The sequence below is a fragment of the Neopelma chrysocephalum genome, unplaced genomic scaffold (genome assembly GCF_003984885.1).
Source record: "Neopelma chrysocephalum unplaced genomic scaffold, ASM398488v2 Primary Assembly neopelma1_81, whole genome shotgun sequence".
NCBI lineage: Eukaryota > Metazoa > Chordata > Aves > Passeriformes > Pipridae > Neopelma > Neopelma chrysocephalum.
In genome coordinates, this window is record NW_020897743.1 from 6,221,433 (window position 1) to 6,238,784 (window position 17,352).

Consider the following 17,352-nt stretch of genomic DNA (forward strand, 5'->3'; position numbering starts at 1 on the left):
CCCCGCGGCGCCGCTGCCCATGCGGGCCGGGCAGCGATAGCCGCGCCGGCTCGGCTCGGCTCGGCTCTGCGGGGCGGCAGGGGAGGGGGCAACCCACTTCTCTGAGTCTCTCTCCCCCCACCACATCGTTATGGACCTATTCGACTTTTTCAGGGACTGGGACTTAGAGCAGCAGTGGTAGGTTTTTTTTTTCCTCGGGTGGGTGGTTTGCTGTTTTTTGGGGTTTTTTTTTTTGGTTTTGGTTTTTCTCTTTTTTCCCCCCCCTCCGCCACCCCGTGTCTCTCCACCCCTCTCTCCTTCTCACAGCTGCCTCCCTCCTCGCTTCCCTGCTCGCTGCCCCCGGTGCCGGAGCCTTTGTTGCGGGGGGAAGCCCCCGGTGCCAGCGGTGCGGGGCCGCCCGGGGCAGCCGCCGGTGCCGGTGCCGGGCGGCTCCGGGCGCGCTCCGCGGCCGCGGCTCCGGGAGCTCCGCTCGGTCCGCGGCGGCGGCGGGGGGCGAAGTTGGCCCGCGGGGGAAGGACGGGACGCCGAAATGTGCCGGGTGCCGCTGCGGGAGCGGTAGCAGCAGCCCCCTCCCGGGCAGAGGAGCGGTGCAGCGGAGGCGATGTTTCCCCGGGATCGCGGCTTCTGCTAATGTTGTGTTTACTGCTGTCACTGACAATGTTCCTTTTCACGGGGGAGAACCGCAACTGTAGTTTTTGCTGTGTGGCACAGTTCGGCTGTGAGCCCTGATCGGTGTTGGGAGGGGGGGGCTTCTCTTGCTTGGTTTTGCTGGTTTCTTATTCTGGATGGAGCGTTATTGAAGTTAGTTTTGGAAGTGGGAAGATCAGTGCCCGTGATATTATAACAGGTCTCTTTTTTTCTTCCCCCTCCCTGCCTCTCTTTCCCTTTTTTTTTTTTTTCCAAGAGTGGAATTTTAGGTTTATATTGCTCTGCAAATAGATTCACGCTTAAAAAGGTCCGTGCATCTGTTTAAGTGTATTGTAAACTTGCTATCAAAGTGAATGTTAAGGAATTTTTGATGGGTGACAAGTAGCTGGGAAAGTTAGAATTTGGGTAGGTATTTAGTCACTTCCCCGGCTGGTTAATGAGATTGTGCTTATTCTTTGTCTGGTTTTATGGGTTCTTTCTTTACTTTTCAATTTAGCGAATATATTTATAATTCTTCAACTATGCATGGTGAAATTCAGGGGTTGGGTACTGCTTTGTTAAATGCTTTTAGGCTGGAGTGCAGTTTGCCAAGAAAGAAAGAGACTAAAATACTGTTTTTTGTGATCCTAATCTCTAAATGTCACACAGATTATATGTGTGTATACATGTGCATTTGGACCTCGTGTTTTGCAGAGGGTTTACTTTACTTAGTTGATAATATAAAGGTATGTCTAGGAAAGAGATAATATATCTAGTTAATAACTATCATTTTGCCAGACATGGTCTAACAGCAATACTTGCAAATCCATGGTAATCAGAACCAAATACCTGTCACGTTCCATTTTACAGCAATTTGGAGTAAATCCTTGCAACTGTAAATTACACTGTATCAATATTAATCTGTTAGCAGGCGTTTTGGATCATGTGCGTGTTTTATCAGCTCTGCATAAACCATTGTATTACATCTTCTAATAATCATGCTGTTGTTATTTAAAAGTAATAATCACAATAAAATTAGTGCTCAATTAAATATTATGCTTCTACCACACTATCTTTACTCTGCTACACTAATTTATTTTGCAGACAACTGATAACCACCGTATTACCACTCAAATAATATTTGCATACAGTTTGCCTAATTTATAATGTGGGTAACATCATTAATTTAATAAAAGCTGTTACAACCCAATATGTGGGTGTAGTTTAAATACTAAGCACATTATAGGTATTGAGTTTTAGTGTTTGCTTAATAACTTACTTTCATTTGACTATGGTTTTATGTGGATTTAGAGATGTACATCAGAAAGAAGGGAAGTCTTGTCCTTTTGTTTTTCCATAAAATATGAACATCTCGCCACTTGTTCTAGAAATTCCATTTGCTTGCTTTCGTACCGTGAAAATGTTTTGTTTTTAAGGTCCGTGAGGAGAGAACATTTTTATTTTGACTGTTTCAAATTGTTTGATATGTGCACAAACTCTCTATATGATGCAGGCGTTCACACACAATTGCTTATTGCTGAGGTCAATTTGGGTTTAGCTTTTAGTAATCCAATTAGTGTATGCAAGTGCACATGTATATAATATATGGGTACGTAATCTACATGTATACACGAACGTGACATGTATTTTATAATACACGTAAATATTTTTGTCTCTGACAAGTAGTTGCGTAGCTTACAGAGAGCTGAGTTTAGCTCATCTATCCATAAACATATATATATATGTAAGCTGTTATATATACCATCCCTACACACCCAGAAATGTGCATGCTCACCCAATCAAGGTTTATTAACTTTGTCTGTGTATCAATAACGGTGTGGTTACTTGATAGTATTTACGAATAAGTATATATAACATGATGTGTGAATTGCTGCTGCTTATTTCGAAGCTGTCCTCCGTCTGCCTGTAAGCTGGCCTTTGTAAAACGTGTTTCACAAGCATTTATAAAGCAATTAGGGACCCTCTTCTGCATTCCTTGCAAACCCAAAACTTCTGCTAATCTGTGCTGCAGTCGCCAAGAAGGCAAGCTGGGGCCTACTGGGTGTGTGGGTGTCTATATTATCTGTATGCAAACTACAACAGAAACATTGTTAGCCTGAGAAATATATTAAAAAAATATTTATAGCTTAAGCAGAATTATTTTTTTAATCTGATGAAAAGATGCAAAGGTAAACTTACTCTGCTTTGCCTTTATACCAGGAAATGACTTCCCAAAAGTTTTGGGCTGATGGGAAAAATACAGTTGATTTCCCCCTGCCTCCAGTGGAGGTACATTTTTGTGTCCCTTCTTGAAATGTACTTTGTCAAGAGCTGTGGTTGTTACAACATGTGGTGTCACTACATGTGTGCTGAAATTCTCACCTGGCATTTTGGATGATTAGTGGGAGCTCTGTCCTGATACAAACTGCACAATCAGCCCTTTAGTTTCCTATATTAGGAGAGATCACAGTAGTACAAGAATGGGGTGTTTCATTGAATCTTCATCAAGAAAGTGGTTGGGAGGGCAGCCGAGAGCTGGTGTCAGGGATTTTGTTAACACTTGGGTAAAATGTGTAAAATAAGGCCACAAATATCCCCATGGATGTTTTTCCAGACTTGAAAAACTGAAAAATACCCAAAACAATTTAAAGGAATGTAAACTCGGGATGAGATGAAGGGGCCAAAGCTGAAGTCTGCTATGAATCCTGGATGAATAAGAAATGTTCACCTGGGCTTGCATTTAATACAAGCTATTCTGTGAGGGAGAAAGGAGGGGAGATGGATATAATGAAAAGCTTGAATGCCTGTGTGCACCAAGGGGACCACTTGCTGTTAAAAATCAAATTTCATCTTTTAAATCACTTTCCACGCTTGTCTGTGGTAACCAAGTAAATGAAATCTTGCTGTGTCCTGGGACCATGTGGCTGGATTTGAACCTGCTTACGGAGTAAGGTGGTGTCATTAATCAGCAGCTGGGAAACAACAAAACCCAACAAAGACCCAACCACCCCAGAATATATATATACCTCCTCACTAGCACAAACAAAGGCAGAGAGATTTGTGGCTTATATTTTATTTATTGTCATTGGTATTAATATTTTGAAGTCCTCCAATCTTTAAAAAAGTGGCAGTTGAGAAAATACTTAGCGGAAGAATTCATATTGAGGTATGTAAATTAAAACCTGGCAAAGGGAAATAAGATGATCAGGTAAGAGTGTCATCTTAGATGTGTGGTTGTGATGAGGAAGACTTCTCACTGCAGAGAAACAAGCCTCTTGGGCTTTTTTTTCTTTTTTATATTATGTATCACAAGTAGCCTAATTACAGCAAAACCAGCAAACTGCCAGTTATACAGGAAGAGGCTTAAACTCACTAAACTGTTATATAAATAGAAAGTTCAAAGGTCTGTTTGTGGCTGACAAAGCTGAGAACAGGCCATCTGTGGGCCAGGTTCCTCTCCTGTGTGAGTGCAGAAACACTCTGCGTGCCACAGCAGCGCGCTCTTTCAACATAGTGCTCAACCTGGAGGGGGTGATCCTGCTCTCCAGACAAAGGTGAACTGTTTCAGTTCCAGCCTTGGCTATTTCTCCCCCTTCACCCACCTTCCCCCTTCCCTCTTTGCCTTGTGCCCCTGCAGAAGACCTTCTCAGTTACTGTTCTTTCACCAGGGTGTGTAATAACTCACTCAATGAAAAGTCTTCTGAATGTGGAAACAGGGTTGTGTTTCCAATGGGAATGTGTGAAATAGAGTAGATAGGCTCTTTGGGAGTTAGATTTATTTTTTGGTGATTTTTTTTTTGTTGTGTTTTTTTTTTATTTTAAATTTTTTGGGGGGTGACGGTGAGAGCATCAGTATAGGAAAAAGTCCTATTTTGAATGGAATTCTGTAAGGTTTTTCTCCCCCTCCCTTTCTTCCCCCTAAGAAATATTACAGCTGAATTGCAGTTACTTTTTGGATTTGTATTACAGACATCCGCGAGTAATTATTTGAAAATGTTTCATTTTCAATTTGCTTTGGAAGTGTAAATGGATGGATTGTGTGGCTGCTGGTGGGTGTGTGAGGGGGATTAGATGCTGTCAAAACAAGCAGTTGAGGAAGACCAAAAATAGTCTTGGGCCAAAACCTGTACTTGAAGTAGATCCTGATTTAGTAATTCTTCCCTGGCTGATATTGAACTCCATGGAGTGTAAATCTTAAAAGAATTTGGCTGTTTGCAAACATTAAGCTCACATCTATCCTATGAGGCAAAATTACTATCAGTTTAACAGCATTTGAATTGTTTTCCTAATGATTCATTCAAGAATTTAATGACTTTTAAAATATACAAATTGGGACGGAGAATAGATACTTCAGATATTGTTCAGCTATTCTGAAGCCAGGCAGAATTTCAGAGCATTTAAGTGCTTTGAACGTGAATGCCAATTATATTGCTTGGGCTTTTCTTTTTGAGTAAGAGATGGTACTATGATGCAGGTCCTTCAGTCAAGCAAAATGATTCCTTTTGTCTGTCTGACAGGACTGTTTCTGCAACCTGGAATGTAGCTAAATAAGTTAAGGGGGATATGTGACATTATGTAAACTATTAAGTTAAATAAATACATCAAATGGTCTTTGAAAAAATGGCTGGGCACTGCTGGCCTTTTTGTGCTGAGGACTGAGATGGTTTGTGCTTCAGCGTTGTGGAAGGAGTGTTGTGATGCTTTTTGTGTATGAGGCCCAAATTCTGTTTTTATGCGAGTCGAGCAAAATTCCCAACATGTGAGATGGGACGAAATCGGCTCTAAAACTTAGAAAAAGCATGTGGGCCTTAATAGAGAAGGGTCCATAGGCAGGTATGTGGTTTTAAGCACAGAAGTGGTCCTATTAAAACAACTCTGATTTCAAATTAAGTTGTACTGAACTGGGTTCTTGTTCCCTCCCAAAATGCTCAACATGCTTTACTAATGACTAAACCCCAGTTTTTGATGTATGTGGTAATGAAAGCTGATGTTATTTTTGACTGTATACACATCCATTTCCCTGAGACCTATCAGCAGTTTTACATGATTTCACAAATAACTGGGCATCCAGAAAGAATGCAAATATTAAATCTTATTAAAAAAAATTTAGAGGAATTGTAGGACGCTTTTTATACACTAAACCCATGAAGTCTGTGGACTAAACATCTAAACAGAGAGACCCTATCCTGTTTTTCCCTGTGCCTTTAATTTGGGGTAATGATTTTTTTTTTAATGGCAAGGACTTGAAGGATTTGGCTTCTGGATGCTTGTTAAATGTAAATAATAAATACCATAAAGTACCCATGTCTTCCTCCAGCTTGGGCCCGAGTCAGGAGCCAGTGATGCCAATGGAGGTGCTCCCAATTGACTTCAGAGAGTGCTGGATTTGACCCTGTTTTGGCCAAAAGGGAGACTTCATCAATATGGAGCAACTCTCTAGTGACCAGGATCAGCGAGGCACTTTGCACATGCCTATTGCTATGCATGTGGAAAAACTCCTCAGAGCCCAATTCTGAACCTGTCTAATTCAAATTTACTGCCTTTCTTTTACAGAAAGAAAGGAAAAATGGAGAGGGAAGCTTGAGTCTTTTCTCTCGATTGCAGTTAACAGAATGGATTTTCTAAAGCCATCAAACATCTATTAACACTGAAAACTGAAAATGTGCCGCAATTCTGAGTTTTGCTGTGTTACAAATTCTTTCTTAAGCACTGAAAAAGGAGATAGTAAATCAAGTAAGGTGTCAAGTTAATATAACCTTCCAGACCACTCATAGTATAGTATGGTCAAGAAGTCACAACAGTGACTTGAAAAGACAGGTCTTTCATCTTTTTATTGTTACTGAATGTTCTGTATTGATGCTTTGTAACCAAAATATTTGTTTAAATTGTTCTAATAGCTTTGGTCAGAGGTCAGAAGGTACATTACTCCTGACTAATGGACAACTGTAGAGATTAAAAAATGAGAGGAAGGATGGCAGTGTGTGTGTCAGTAGCTTTTAAGCTCCATTTTGAGTAACTTCTAACAAGACAGTTGTTTGACAGAAGAGTCTCACAAAGGGCATGTGATGTTAAATCTGCATTTGTGAGGAAAGATTTTAGGGAATGGCCTGGAGAACTTGTTTTCAACTACTTTGTACTGGAGTCCTGTCTTGCAGAAACTTTGTAAGAATTGTGTATTGCTCCTGAATTTCAACAGGACTGCTGTTGAGTGCAATCAATGCGTTGGGTTTACAAGGTTGGGCTCATACTGCTGAAAAATAATGTGGAACTAGAGAACTGAGGTAAGAGAATAAACCAAAACTTCCAGCAGTTAGCTTCCCAGCTGTTACAAACTGTTTTATCCTGAAGAGACTGCTTTTCAACTTGTACGTAGCAGATCAACACCATAAATTATTATGACTTTTAAGCAAAGGTCTAGTAAATAGTTTCGTCAGTAAAACTTTATATCATGTTTTAATAATGTTTTATGAATGTGTTCAAATCAAGCCACTGAGAGAGGAAAACTCTACCTGGGGAATTTTTTCTTTGTGACCTCGGCAGTTTGTGTGTTTTTACTGGAGATTGTCACTGAGTCCTTACTCCCTGTGATTTGGGATGATGAGTTTTAAGGAGAGTTGGAGATGGTACCACAACTGGAAGCTGATATTTACTGTAGGTGGAGCAGAGAATGGGGAATGCCATTTACTACGTGTGATGAGTAAATCTTGTTTAGTGAGGAGCTGCAGTCAGCAGTTCAGATTCCTGACTCAGATGCTGCATGGTGCTACCAGTTATAGTAAGACATGAATAGCCCACTCATAATTATATGTATTTATAGGGGTGGGGTATTAACAACCAGCAAAGAAGAAAACAAGATAGAGCACCAACTTAAAAATCACTCAGTTGTTCCTTTGACAAGTATTATAATAGCTATTTTTGTATAGCTGTGGGTGTACATGGTGTTGTGGAATGAGTAAATTCTCTAGCTCTACATTGCTTTCAGTGCCTGGGGCTCAAACCTGCAGATGGCTTACTACTGAGACTAGTGCTTTTTCCTTTTGGCACTTTGCATGGACTGTTGTCAGGATTCAACTGTAGTTTGAGTTTTCTTGGACATCCAAGTGTAGGCCCTTATGATGACTGATGGTATCTGCATCCTACAAAATGATAGACACCTGAAAGTAAACCCAGGTAAAAACAGAGCAGTGTTAGGTGGTTTATGATTTGTGCTGAGAAGGTGGCTTCTCAATGGGATGTTTTTTATTTAAAATATTTTTGTGTCTGAGGGTAGCAGTACATTATGTAGGTCTACTGCCTTTTTTTTTTGTCATCCTTTACTGTGTTACTGGTTTAGGTCATGATTTCACTTGTGAGGAAAAAAGCAAACAACTGTCAGTAAAGAGAGCAAATGCAAAGCTTTTAAATATAAAATCGGGAAATATAAAATATCATTATGGTTGCCAGGTCCCATTTGCTTCAGTCTCGTGCCATGATGGAAACTAAGATCCTGCAGTAATGTGCTGTTTAGGTGAGTCTGTTTCTATGCTGCTTTCGGTAGCAATGCTTATATTTGAGAATGTTGTATTCAAGACTTGGAAGAAATGTGTCTGCTGGTTATGGACCTCTTTGCATAGGTGCCAGCGTGTGAGATGATTTCAGAAGGTTGCACACGTTTTAGGTCCCTGTCCTGAACTCTCAGGTGAGATACCCTTAGCCTGGGGGAGCCAACTCATGTATGAAAACTTTGGGCTGCTCTTTTGAAAGTGGGGGGTGATTTTTCTTCCAGTTTCTTTCCTGTAGAACAATGGAGTGACATTCTTCCTGGTGTTCCCTGTGAAGAATAATGATGAGGAATTATCTCTTCTGTCTACAAGTGTTTAAAAAGTCATTAGTTAGGGTCCCTGAAAGAGTTCCAATACAAGTCAGTGGGTGTGGTGAAGCCAATTGTAATGGGAGGCGGGCTGGGCCCTGGGGCTGGTGGTCAGCAGGGAGGCAGAGCTGTAAAGAATACTGTGCATATGCTATGGTAAGCATTTTCATAGATCTCCTCTGTGGGAGAGGACAATGGCTTTGGAGCTCATATTTACTCAAAAAAGCAGCCCTTTGATTTTCATGGCTTTCTGCTTCGTTGCACATTGGAAAGCCTATTTGTCTTCACCAAGCCTTTGAAGAGGGATAGGTGAAGGGATTGAGGCACTGGCCAGTGGCTCAGGGTAGTGGTTGCTTGGAGAAGGAACTAAGTTGCTTTGCTTTTTTTTTGGTAATACTTGAAAGAGTTGTCCTCATTTTTAAGTTTGTGAAATCAAGGTGAATATGTCTTTAGGAGTAGAACATGGATTCTCTTACTGGTGAGATTCTCTTACTGCATCTGGCTGCTTCACTGCCTTTGGAAAGTCAGTTGGTGTCTCTCAAAGTGGGGCAATGATATTTACATCTGTGGTAATTTGGCTTTTTTTTTTTTGCTCAGGTGCAAAGCATGAGAGGGAAGGGCCAGCTGTGTAGTTGCCTTTGGTCTTTCTGCTCACTTTTTCATCTTCCTGGGGGTCAGCTGGGAACTCTTTTTGACATTTTCTCTGCTCTGAACTTCACTCTAGCCATATAGCCCTTCACTAGCTTTCTTGTACAGTGTTACCTACAAGAAGAGTAAACAGTGTTGATTGTCTGTGACACAGCTGATGCACAGAGATCCTTGTGTTGAATGCAACATTTTTGCTGATGACATACACGTGTTTAGAAAAATGGGGTGATATTTCTAGCTACAGACCCTTCAAGCAATATTGTAAAGTGAGAAGCATAACACCTCAGAATTTTGCTGGTAGACTGAGGCATTTTTCAGAGAAGTCATTGTCATTACCCCTTCTTATACATTGGGGAGTGGAAAGAGAGGAGCAAAGTGACTTGCAGAAGGACTCTGTGTTGGTCAGGACTGCTGGCAGCTGAGTTCCACTTCACTGCTTGCCAACTCTGATGGGTATATTTTCCTATTCCATGGGGGTGTGATGAGGTTAAGTCCCTTAATGTTTATGAATGTTTACAGTGATAGAGGAAGACAGAAACCTAGGTAGATATATTAGTAAGGGAAAGGCAAGCCTGTAAAGAGAAATGGTGGGACTTGGGCAGAGCGTATCTGCAAGAGAATGTAATCAAGGCAGAGAAACTCTTCTGAAAGGCAGAATTTATTTATGGTGTGTATACTTGATGTAATTTGCCCTCCTCTCAGCTGGACAGTGAAGGCCATGGACCTTTTGGAGACAGAACCATCTTGTTACTGCAGAAGACTTGCCATTTACCAGATCTTATAGCAAAGCTTTGTATATGCAGCTGTAGCTTAAATAAATGTCATGTCTTGGATGCTTCACTGAATAGTACATCCACAGTTTTTCAGAAGCACTGTTGCTCTTTGAGCCAGCTGCTTTGTTGGCTAACCCTGGACATGAGTTTTCTTCACATATGTTATTAGACTGAACATACTTTCTATTTATACCACTTGGGGATACAAATTACTGTGTTGCGTTCAGCAAGCGCTAGGAAGAGCACATCCTTGTGATTGGAAAAAAATGAATACAGGGCAAAATTTTGTTCTAAGGTCCTTTCTTTCAAGGGAAAACAGGCAGCAAAAACAATTGGTGATCTTTATTTTCATGTCCCTGAAGAGCAGGGGGTATTTGCACATATGTGTTTTAATAGACTGTGTCAGAGGAATTTGCTTCTGAAATCAACAATGTGCCTTTGAAGAAGGGAATGAAATCCTGTGTATCATTTTAAGGCAATTAGGGAGATTATTAGTGTCATACATACTTAGAAGTATTGTCTTTGTGGCTTTGGTAGTTGTCTGTGGGCCAGTAAATTTGCACCAGAGGGCTGAGCCAGAGGCCACTGCAGCTGGTTGAAGTTTTTCATTGATTTAGTAAACTCTAAACCATAGTTAGCTACAGCTTCCCTTGCTTTCACACTCCATTTCAGGAGCAGATGACCTTTGTTTACTCTGTGGTAGAGCTCCAGAAACATTATGCAATTTATTGCAATATTTTTGTTACTGCTCAACCTTTCCTTCTCTCTTTGAAAAGCCCTTGCCCAAACTGGCTGTTCTTTAGTGTGCACATGGAAGGATCATAGATAAGGGGATATAATTAAAGAGAGTTTTGATATTTGTGGAGGAAAATACCTGTGTGCTCATTTGGAATCATAAACTCCATCAGCAGGACATTGAGCATGTTTGGATGGTAGACCATGACTAGGTGTTATCCTCATCAGGATAATAAATAATACACTTCCCTGTCACTTCACTCTGCTGTTTCTTTCCCCATTACCCAAGACAAGCTGTTGTGTGAGAATTTTGCCTGGTTGTAGACTGCTCATGAATCTTGCAGTACATGACATGCAGACATCTAACAAACATGACTAGAAACTGCATAAAATACACAGACGTAACACAGAAGTCATATGTTTGAAAACACATTAGAGCTCCACAAATAACCTGATATCTAGGAGGCTTTTTTCCTCCTGTATACACATAACCAAGAATATTTTTCTAGCTGCGTTTCAACCAGATCAGGGTTATTTTAGATTTTGTAATGATTCTAGCTTGTGTAAACTCACACAATCTGCCTGCAAATTCAACTCCAGTGATAAAAGGTCTCATCAAAAAAATTGAGGCAGGCTAGAATGTTTGGTTAAGATTTAATATCTTTCTAACTAATTATAAAGCAGTGTCAATATATGCTCTAATATCTGTGGAAAGAAAAGGAACATAAAAGATACAGTTCCATTGTACTGGGTCTTTTGTAAACAGTTAATGGTTAGGTGGATGTCTGAAGCAAGGGCAAGAGAATTGATAAACCTATTCCAAAGGGCTTGAAAAGTTGAAGTGAATTCTAAATGTAGATTAGGAGCAAACGATGACAGCCAAGCCAGCATTACCTCAGTTGATTAATTTATAAGGATACTGGTCAATGATTTTAACCAACAGCTATGCATAGTAGAATCCTAATGGGATCTGTCTGTTAAGATTACATAAAGTAGAGCATTTGATTTATTTCATAGCCTTCCAACGCTCCACTTTAACTTCATACAAATAATGCATTAGTCACACTGGATAAGATGGCGTATTGAATAAAGTTGTGATTTTGTCTGCTTCTTATAATCTGATTTTTATAAAGGATTAAATCTGTTTTAGTAGTTTATTCATATCATAAAAGAGATTGTCAGTTGAATGAAATCTTTACATCTGCCACTTTCTATCTCATTAGAAAAGACAGTAACATAAAGTTCCTCATTTCCTCCCAGTCTGTTTTATCCCCTGGTGTGTCTGAGTGTGTATATCTTCTGTACATGTTTGTATATTATAATGTCAGTGTGTTTTCAGAGCTGTGGTTAAGAATGCGTCACAGCTTTGGGGGGGGGGATAATACCAGGGGTTGTAAACGTTCTGGGCCAAGAATATACCCAGCCAAGAACAAATGGGGATGTGGCAAAGGGTGACTGTCAAAAATCTGGAAATGATGGCTTTTAGCAGCGTGGCCAGACTGAGCAGGTACCGGAGCACCCACAGTCCCTCAGTGATGTGCCTGCGTCAGTGGGCACGAGCGCTCGCTCGGGGAGAAGTGTGTTGACTTATGGCTGAGTTAAGAGGACGTGAAGGCTGGGCATTCCTCTGGACTTAAATGTGAATTGTCAGTTGTCATTCATCTGTCACGCATGTTTTAAAAACATTCTTCTTCAGTTCAAATGCGTGGTTGTTGGTTTTATTAAGTTAAATATTTAATGGAAAATTACCAATCTAGACTTTTTTTATCCATTGTTGCCGGAGTGTTGGCTTATTGTTTGTGTGTTTTATTCCTTTTGTTTAAATGTGTGTCATTGACAGGATGCTGCTGTTACAACTAGCAGTTGTTTCCATATAGACCTTTAAAGTCAGAGCAGCAGATGATCTTTTCATAGATGTTTTCTTATTTGTATTTAATGTTCTTGTCATTTTTATTTAATCCCATGAAGTATTTAGGGCCAGACTTGGTCTTCTGAATGTCAGGTGTTCTTGGATTTTTATGTAGAACAGGGAGTACTATCTAGCTCTTTTAGTTGCTTTTATAGTCAAAACAGATTCTGAGGAACTCAATTCTCCCGAGAACTTGCTGAAGATAAAACTTCTTCATTCACATTTCCATTTGTTGATACATGTTGCAGTTTTACTGGCTCTGGCATTTCAGTCTTGGCTTCTTTTCCCCGTACTTGGAATTGGTAGGAGTATTTTGATACGAAATGTGTAGTCAGGCTCTTCTCTAGCTCAGGGAGCCTCCTGCAAGCTCTGGTTGCAGATGCAGTGGGAGTGCTGGGGTGGGCAGAGGGGCTCGTGCTGGGCTCTGCCCTCGCAGGGACCCTTGGGCTGCCCAAGAGTTAATACAGAATTACACCCACTTGACTCCAGTGCAGGATTGGGCCCGTCTCTGACTCCAGCAAGCTTCTTCAACAAGGCTGTAGGAATCAAATATTGTTCACCACCCTGCTTTGTTTTAGGAGAAATGACAGCAGGGCTGAGCTCTGCTCTGCGCTGGCCGTTGTCTCTGCAGCAATGCTGCACTCGCTGCCTGAGCCCTGCAGTCATGGCTGAGTCATTTTGTGCTTAAATCGTGTTCGTTACTGAAATTGAGGGGAAAAAACCCTTTAGTTCTCATGAAAGTGTTTTTTGGTCGTGATACATTCCCATGATGTAGAATGGTCCTCAAAAGTGCAGTCACGTTTGCTGAGGTGGAGAGTTTCTGGGGCCAAATTTGGGGAGTATGCACAGGTTGTTTTGCTGAGAGCAGGTAGTTTCCATTTGGCCTTACTTGAAGGAACAGTGTCTTCTTTCTGAGCTCAGTTAAAGTATCCCCTGCTGCAGGTTTACCTACACACGTGAAGCAGCTCCAATATCTCTGACCCTGCTTTAAAAGTGCGTGTCATAAGCAGCAGACACAGCTCCAGTATGTGCTGGTGTGTGACTCCATTGGCACTGGGGGAAGTGGGCGTTGCAGGGAGCCTTCCCAGCAAACCTGGCCTGCTGGAGGGGTCATCCTGGAGCTGCGCGTGGCTGGAGTACACATCCATCACTGCTATCAGAGAATGGTACCTTCTTTATGCACAGCTATTTAAATGAGATTGTCAGCTCTCTTATATATGTAGTAGCATAATTTTAGGGCTGGAAAGCATGTGCTAGTTACGTATGGGTCTAGTTGCTATTCAGGAATGGGAGGTGATGCTGGACTCATGGTTCCAGCCCTCGGTTAACAAATTATCCCGTGAGATGGTTACAGCAATAAGACAGCATAAGTATTTAAATATGAAAGAGCAGTGCCACACTGTTTATTTTCAGTGAGGAATACTGACTGTATCTCTGAATAAACAGACAACAGCCTTTTATGAGAGATTTTTGTTGTATTTTATTTGGCAGCTGTTTGTCCTAATAGGAATTCTTCAATAGTATTTATTGTATTTTGTGCTGGTAGGGGGGAGAGCCAAAGCAGAATCTGAGCAGTTTTACTTGCTTTACTCATGAACAATAAGAAAATATTGCTGTATTAATTACTTTTGTGCTTTATTGGCAAAAATAAAGAGATCCTATAATATGAAATTGCTAATATAAGAAAGGCTTTGATTTTCTCATTAGCACAGGATATTTTGCATCTGTTCTGGTTCACAAGTGCATTGTCGGCACTTAAATAATAATAATGACTCAGTAATGAATAAGAATAACAACAAATAAGCATGTGAGTATGCAGGCAGTCAGGCACCCTCCGGTGTTTATCAGTAGGTTGGTTTTGGAGGTCTTGCAAAATGAGCTGTTCCCATATGCCCATTCAGATTTTCTTAGATCATTGCACAGCCTGGAGATTCATTTCACTGCTGACATGTCTGGGTTATATACAAGCACTTTTTTCATTCTGTGTCACTAGTAAAGTGCTAAAGTTGAAATGGGAAATGTTTCTTCCACTTAGAGACATTTAAGTCTCCATTTTTCCTCTGTTCATTTTTTCTTTTTCTTTTTTTTTTTTGGTGAATAGACTCTTAAGTATCTCATTGTTTTGAATTTGTGAAAATACCAGAGCACTGGATTGTTCTGCCAGTCTTTCAAGTATGTTCTTAAAAATGTAGCCTGGAAACACCTTCACTACAGTTCAGCTCAGCTTGTATTAAATTGTCCCTTTTGTAGCTACTCTCACAAAACTAGAGAATGTTAAACTAATGTTAGAGGTGTGTCTTGAACATTGAAAAACCTAGGAATCTAAAATTAAGGTTCAAATTCCAATTTGACTCTTGGTTTATAGCACTGTCTCACCTTTTACAAAGTTGACTCCCTGCCTGTAGAATATTCCACACAGTGCAATCTATGGATTTCATTTTTTTTCAGGTCTTATCTAATGTCACATAGTTAAGAAGAGTGATAGGTGAAGGGATAGCCCAATACTCCCTTCATTGTTAAAGCAGTGGCTAATTTTGTCCAAGTATATTAACTTTTAGCCTTTTTCTCAAAATAATTTGGACTAATTGTATGGCTTCATGGTTCTGAGTTTAGGAGAAAAGGAAAATTCTTAGTTCAAGTTGGGGGAAAAAAAATGGCAATTGTGTTCTGAGTTACTGTTTTGTTAAAACACTACTCTGTATTGTAAATTATACCCTTGTGACCCTGCAGCTCAAGAGAAAGTCACAAAAAAAGTGTATATGTGTAGAAACAGTGATCTGGAATTTGACAATTCTTGTCAAAATCCTTGAAGTTCTGGGCTGACAGGCAAGAGGGCGTCTTCTGTGGGAAGAGTCTAAATTGTACCTGCCCTTTAATGGCATTAAAGGACTACCTTAAAACAAATTACCTAAAAGTGCCCTTATTGATTGCACCAAGTGATACTTGCTTTAAGAAGTCTGCATGTGTTATAGTACACTTCAACAATATCTTTGAAGCAAAGGAAAGCAGAAGTGGATGGTTTTTCTTTTATTGATTGAAATTATTTTTTGGTCCAACAGCCCTTAACTATAATGACAAGAAGCTTACAACAAATGCATGGTTAAAATAAAACAGAGAGGAAAAAAAAAGAAAACAAAAAATAACCTTCCTCTCCAACTAAAACAGTTTAGCCTTGGATAAGCCAAAAGAAATTGGTAAAGCAAGTAGTTTAATAGCACATGACCTGTAAAGTACTTAAAGTGATCTGTGAATGGAAGCTACCCTAAGTCTGCTTCTTGTCACAGTAATTTGTCTGGCTTAAGAGCGAAGTAAGTGGGTCTCCTTGGCAGTACAAGAGCAAGTAGATCACTAGGTAAGATCAGATAGAGATAGAAGTCTCTGGTGGTAACAACCCAACTACAACAAAGCTCTTCTTTGACACCATTTCTGCTGCTGTTACTGCTGTTAATAAGTGTGCTAATTATCATGAACCTGATAAGGCTTATATTAATTGACTGAACTAAATGTAAATTCTGGTTAAATAGAGAATAGTTTAGACTTGACAGGTGCCGAATTGCTTAGCTGCTGTGTTCACAGTGACAGCATGCTTCAAAACAAAATAAATATCTGTGGTTTTAACCCTTGAATTTTGGCGAGGCTTATAGTGTTCAAATTTTACTCCTAAAATAGAAGAGCTTAAGGTTTTCAGAATATCTTCGGCCTTTCTCCCATCCTGTGATGCTTTATGCAAGGGCAATTAGTTCTTACAGTTTTCCTACTGCAGTAAAATCCCTGTGTAGCCATTTGTCACATATTTGCATGGCACAGTAGTGTGGCAAAACTGCTTAGTCTCCAGACACTATTACAGTAGTAAATGTTGGATAATAAATAGCAACAACCACCAGTGTGATGGCTGTAGGGTAGATGTGGAGTTCCAGTTGTAGTTGTGAAGATACATAAAGGTATTTGAAATATCTTTCATATGGCCAAGCAAAACAGTATCAGTACTAAAGCATTCTTCTTTTACCTTGTGAGGAGGGCAATTCCTGTTTAAATACTCAATATTATAAAGTATAGACATGGAAATGGACATGGAAGAAGCAAGCATGATACCTCTTAGTGATAAATGTCACAGACATTCTTTGGAAATGCTGGAATATTTATAGTATATTTTATGTATTCTGTAATTAGACATTGCCATTAGTGGACATGACCTCTTCATTTTAATTATCAGGAGAGCTGTCACACAATAACATGCTGCAAGAGCAATTGGATTTTGTCATTTATCAGCTACATTTTATTACTTTTTAAGGTGTTTTAATTCTTTTCCCCCTTTTCCATCCAGGAAACATGATGCTCATTTGTAAGGCAAACAGCTCTGCTGCTTAAAGAAAGAAGTTGGAGTATTTTAGTCTCCGTTATTCCTATACTTGATAGCTACTGTCACCTTAATCCTGCCTCTAGAGACTGACTTTTGTATTCATTCTTGCTGAATAATATTCTCCTCCCAAAAACACTCCCAAAGCAGTCTCCCACCAACCCAACAAAAGGCAAATATATCATGGGGCTTGTGCAGTGTTTTAAGACTCTGTAATCTCGCTGTGAATGGGGCTGGAGTGGTACCTCAGTTAGTTTTGATGCACATGGGCTAAAAATAGCTGTGTGCTTTCTGCCCCGTGCATGCCACCTGTTCCAGTGAAAAGAGGAAGCATTAACTGCTTATAATGGTCACGAAACTAGCTGCATTTTACTGACACATACACGTGCAAATAACCCCCTACTTTAAAATATATAAGGTAGTAAATTGACTGTTGAGAAATTAGAATGCAGCT

At 40.1% G+C, this 17,352-nt stretch overlaps 1 protein-coding gene across 6 annotated transcripts in view; it reads left to right on the top strand.

Moving 5' to 3' along the window:
- The first annotated feature begins 39 nt into the window (after positions 1-39).
- The window catches only part of AFF2 (AF4/FMR2 family member 2), a 336,322-nt gene continuing 319,009 nt past the window's right edge, over positions 40-17,352 (top strand). For all 6 annotated transcript variants that reach the window (XM_027690474.1, XM_027690479.1, XM_027690477.1 and 3 more), the window contains exon 1: positions 40-177. In XM_027690474.1, the coding sequence (XP_027546275.1) occupies positions 131-177 (47 nt within the window). In that variant the 5' untranslated portion in view covers positions 40-130. The remainder of the gene's footprint in view (positions 178-17,352) is intronic.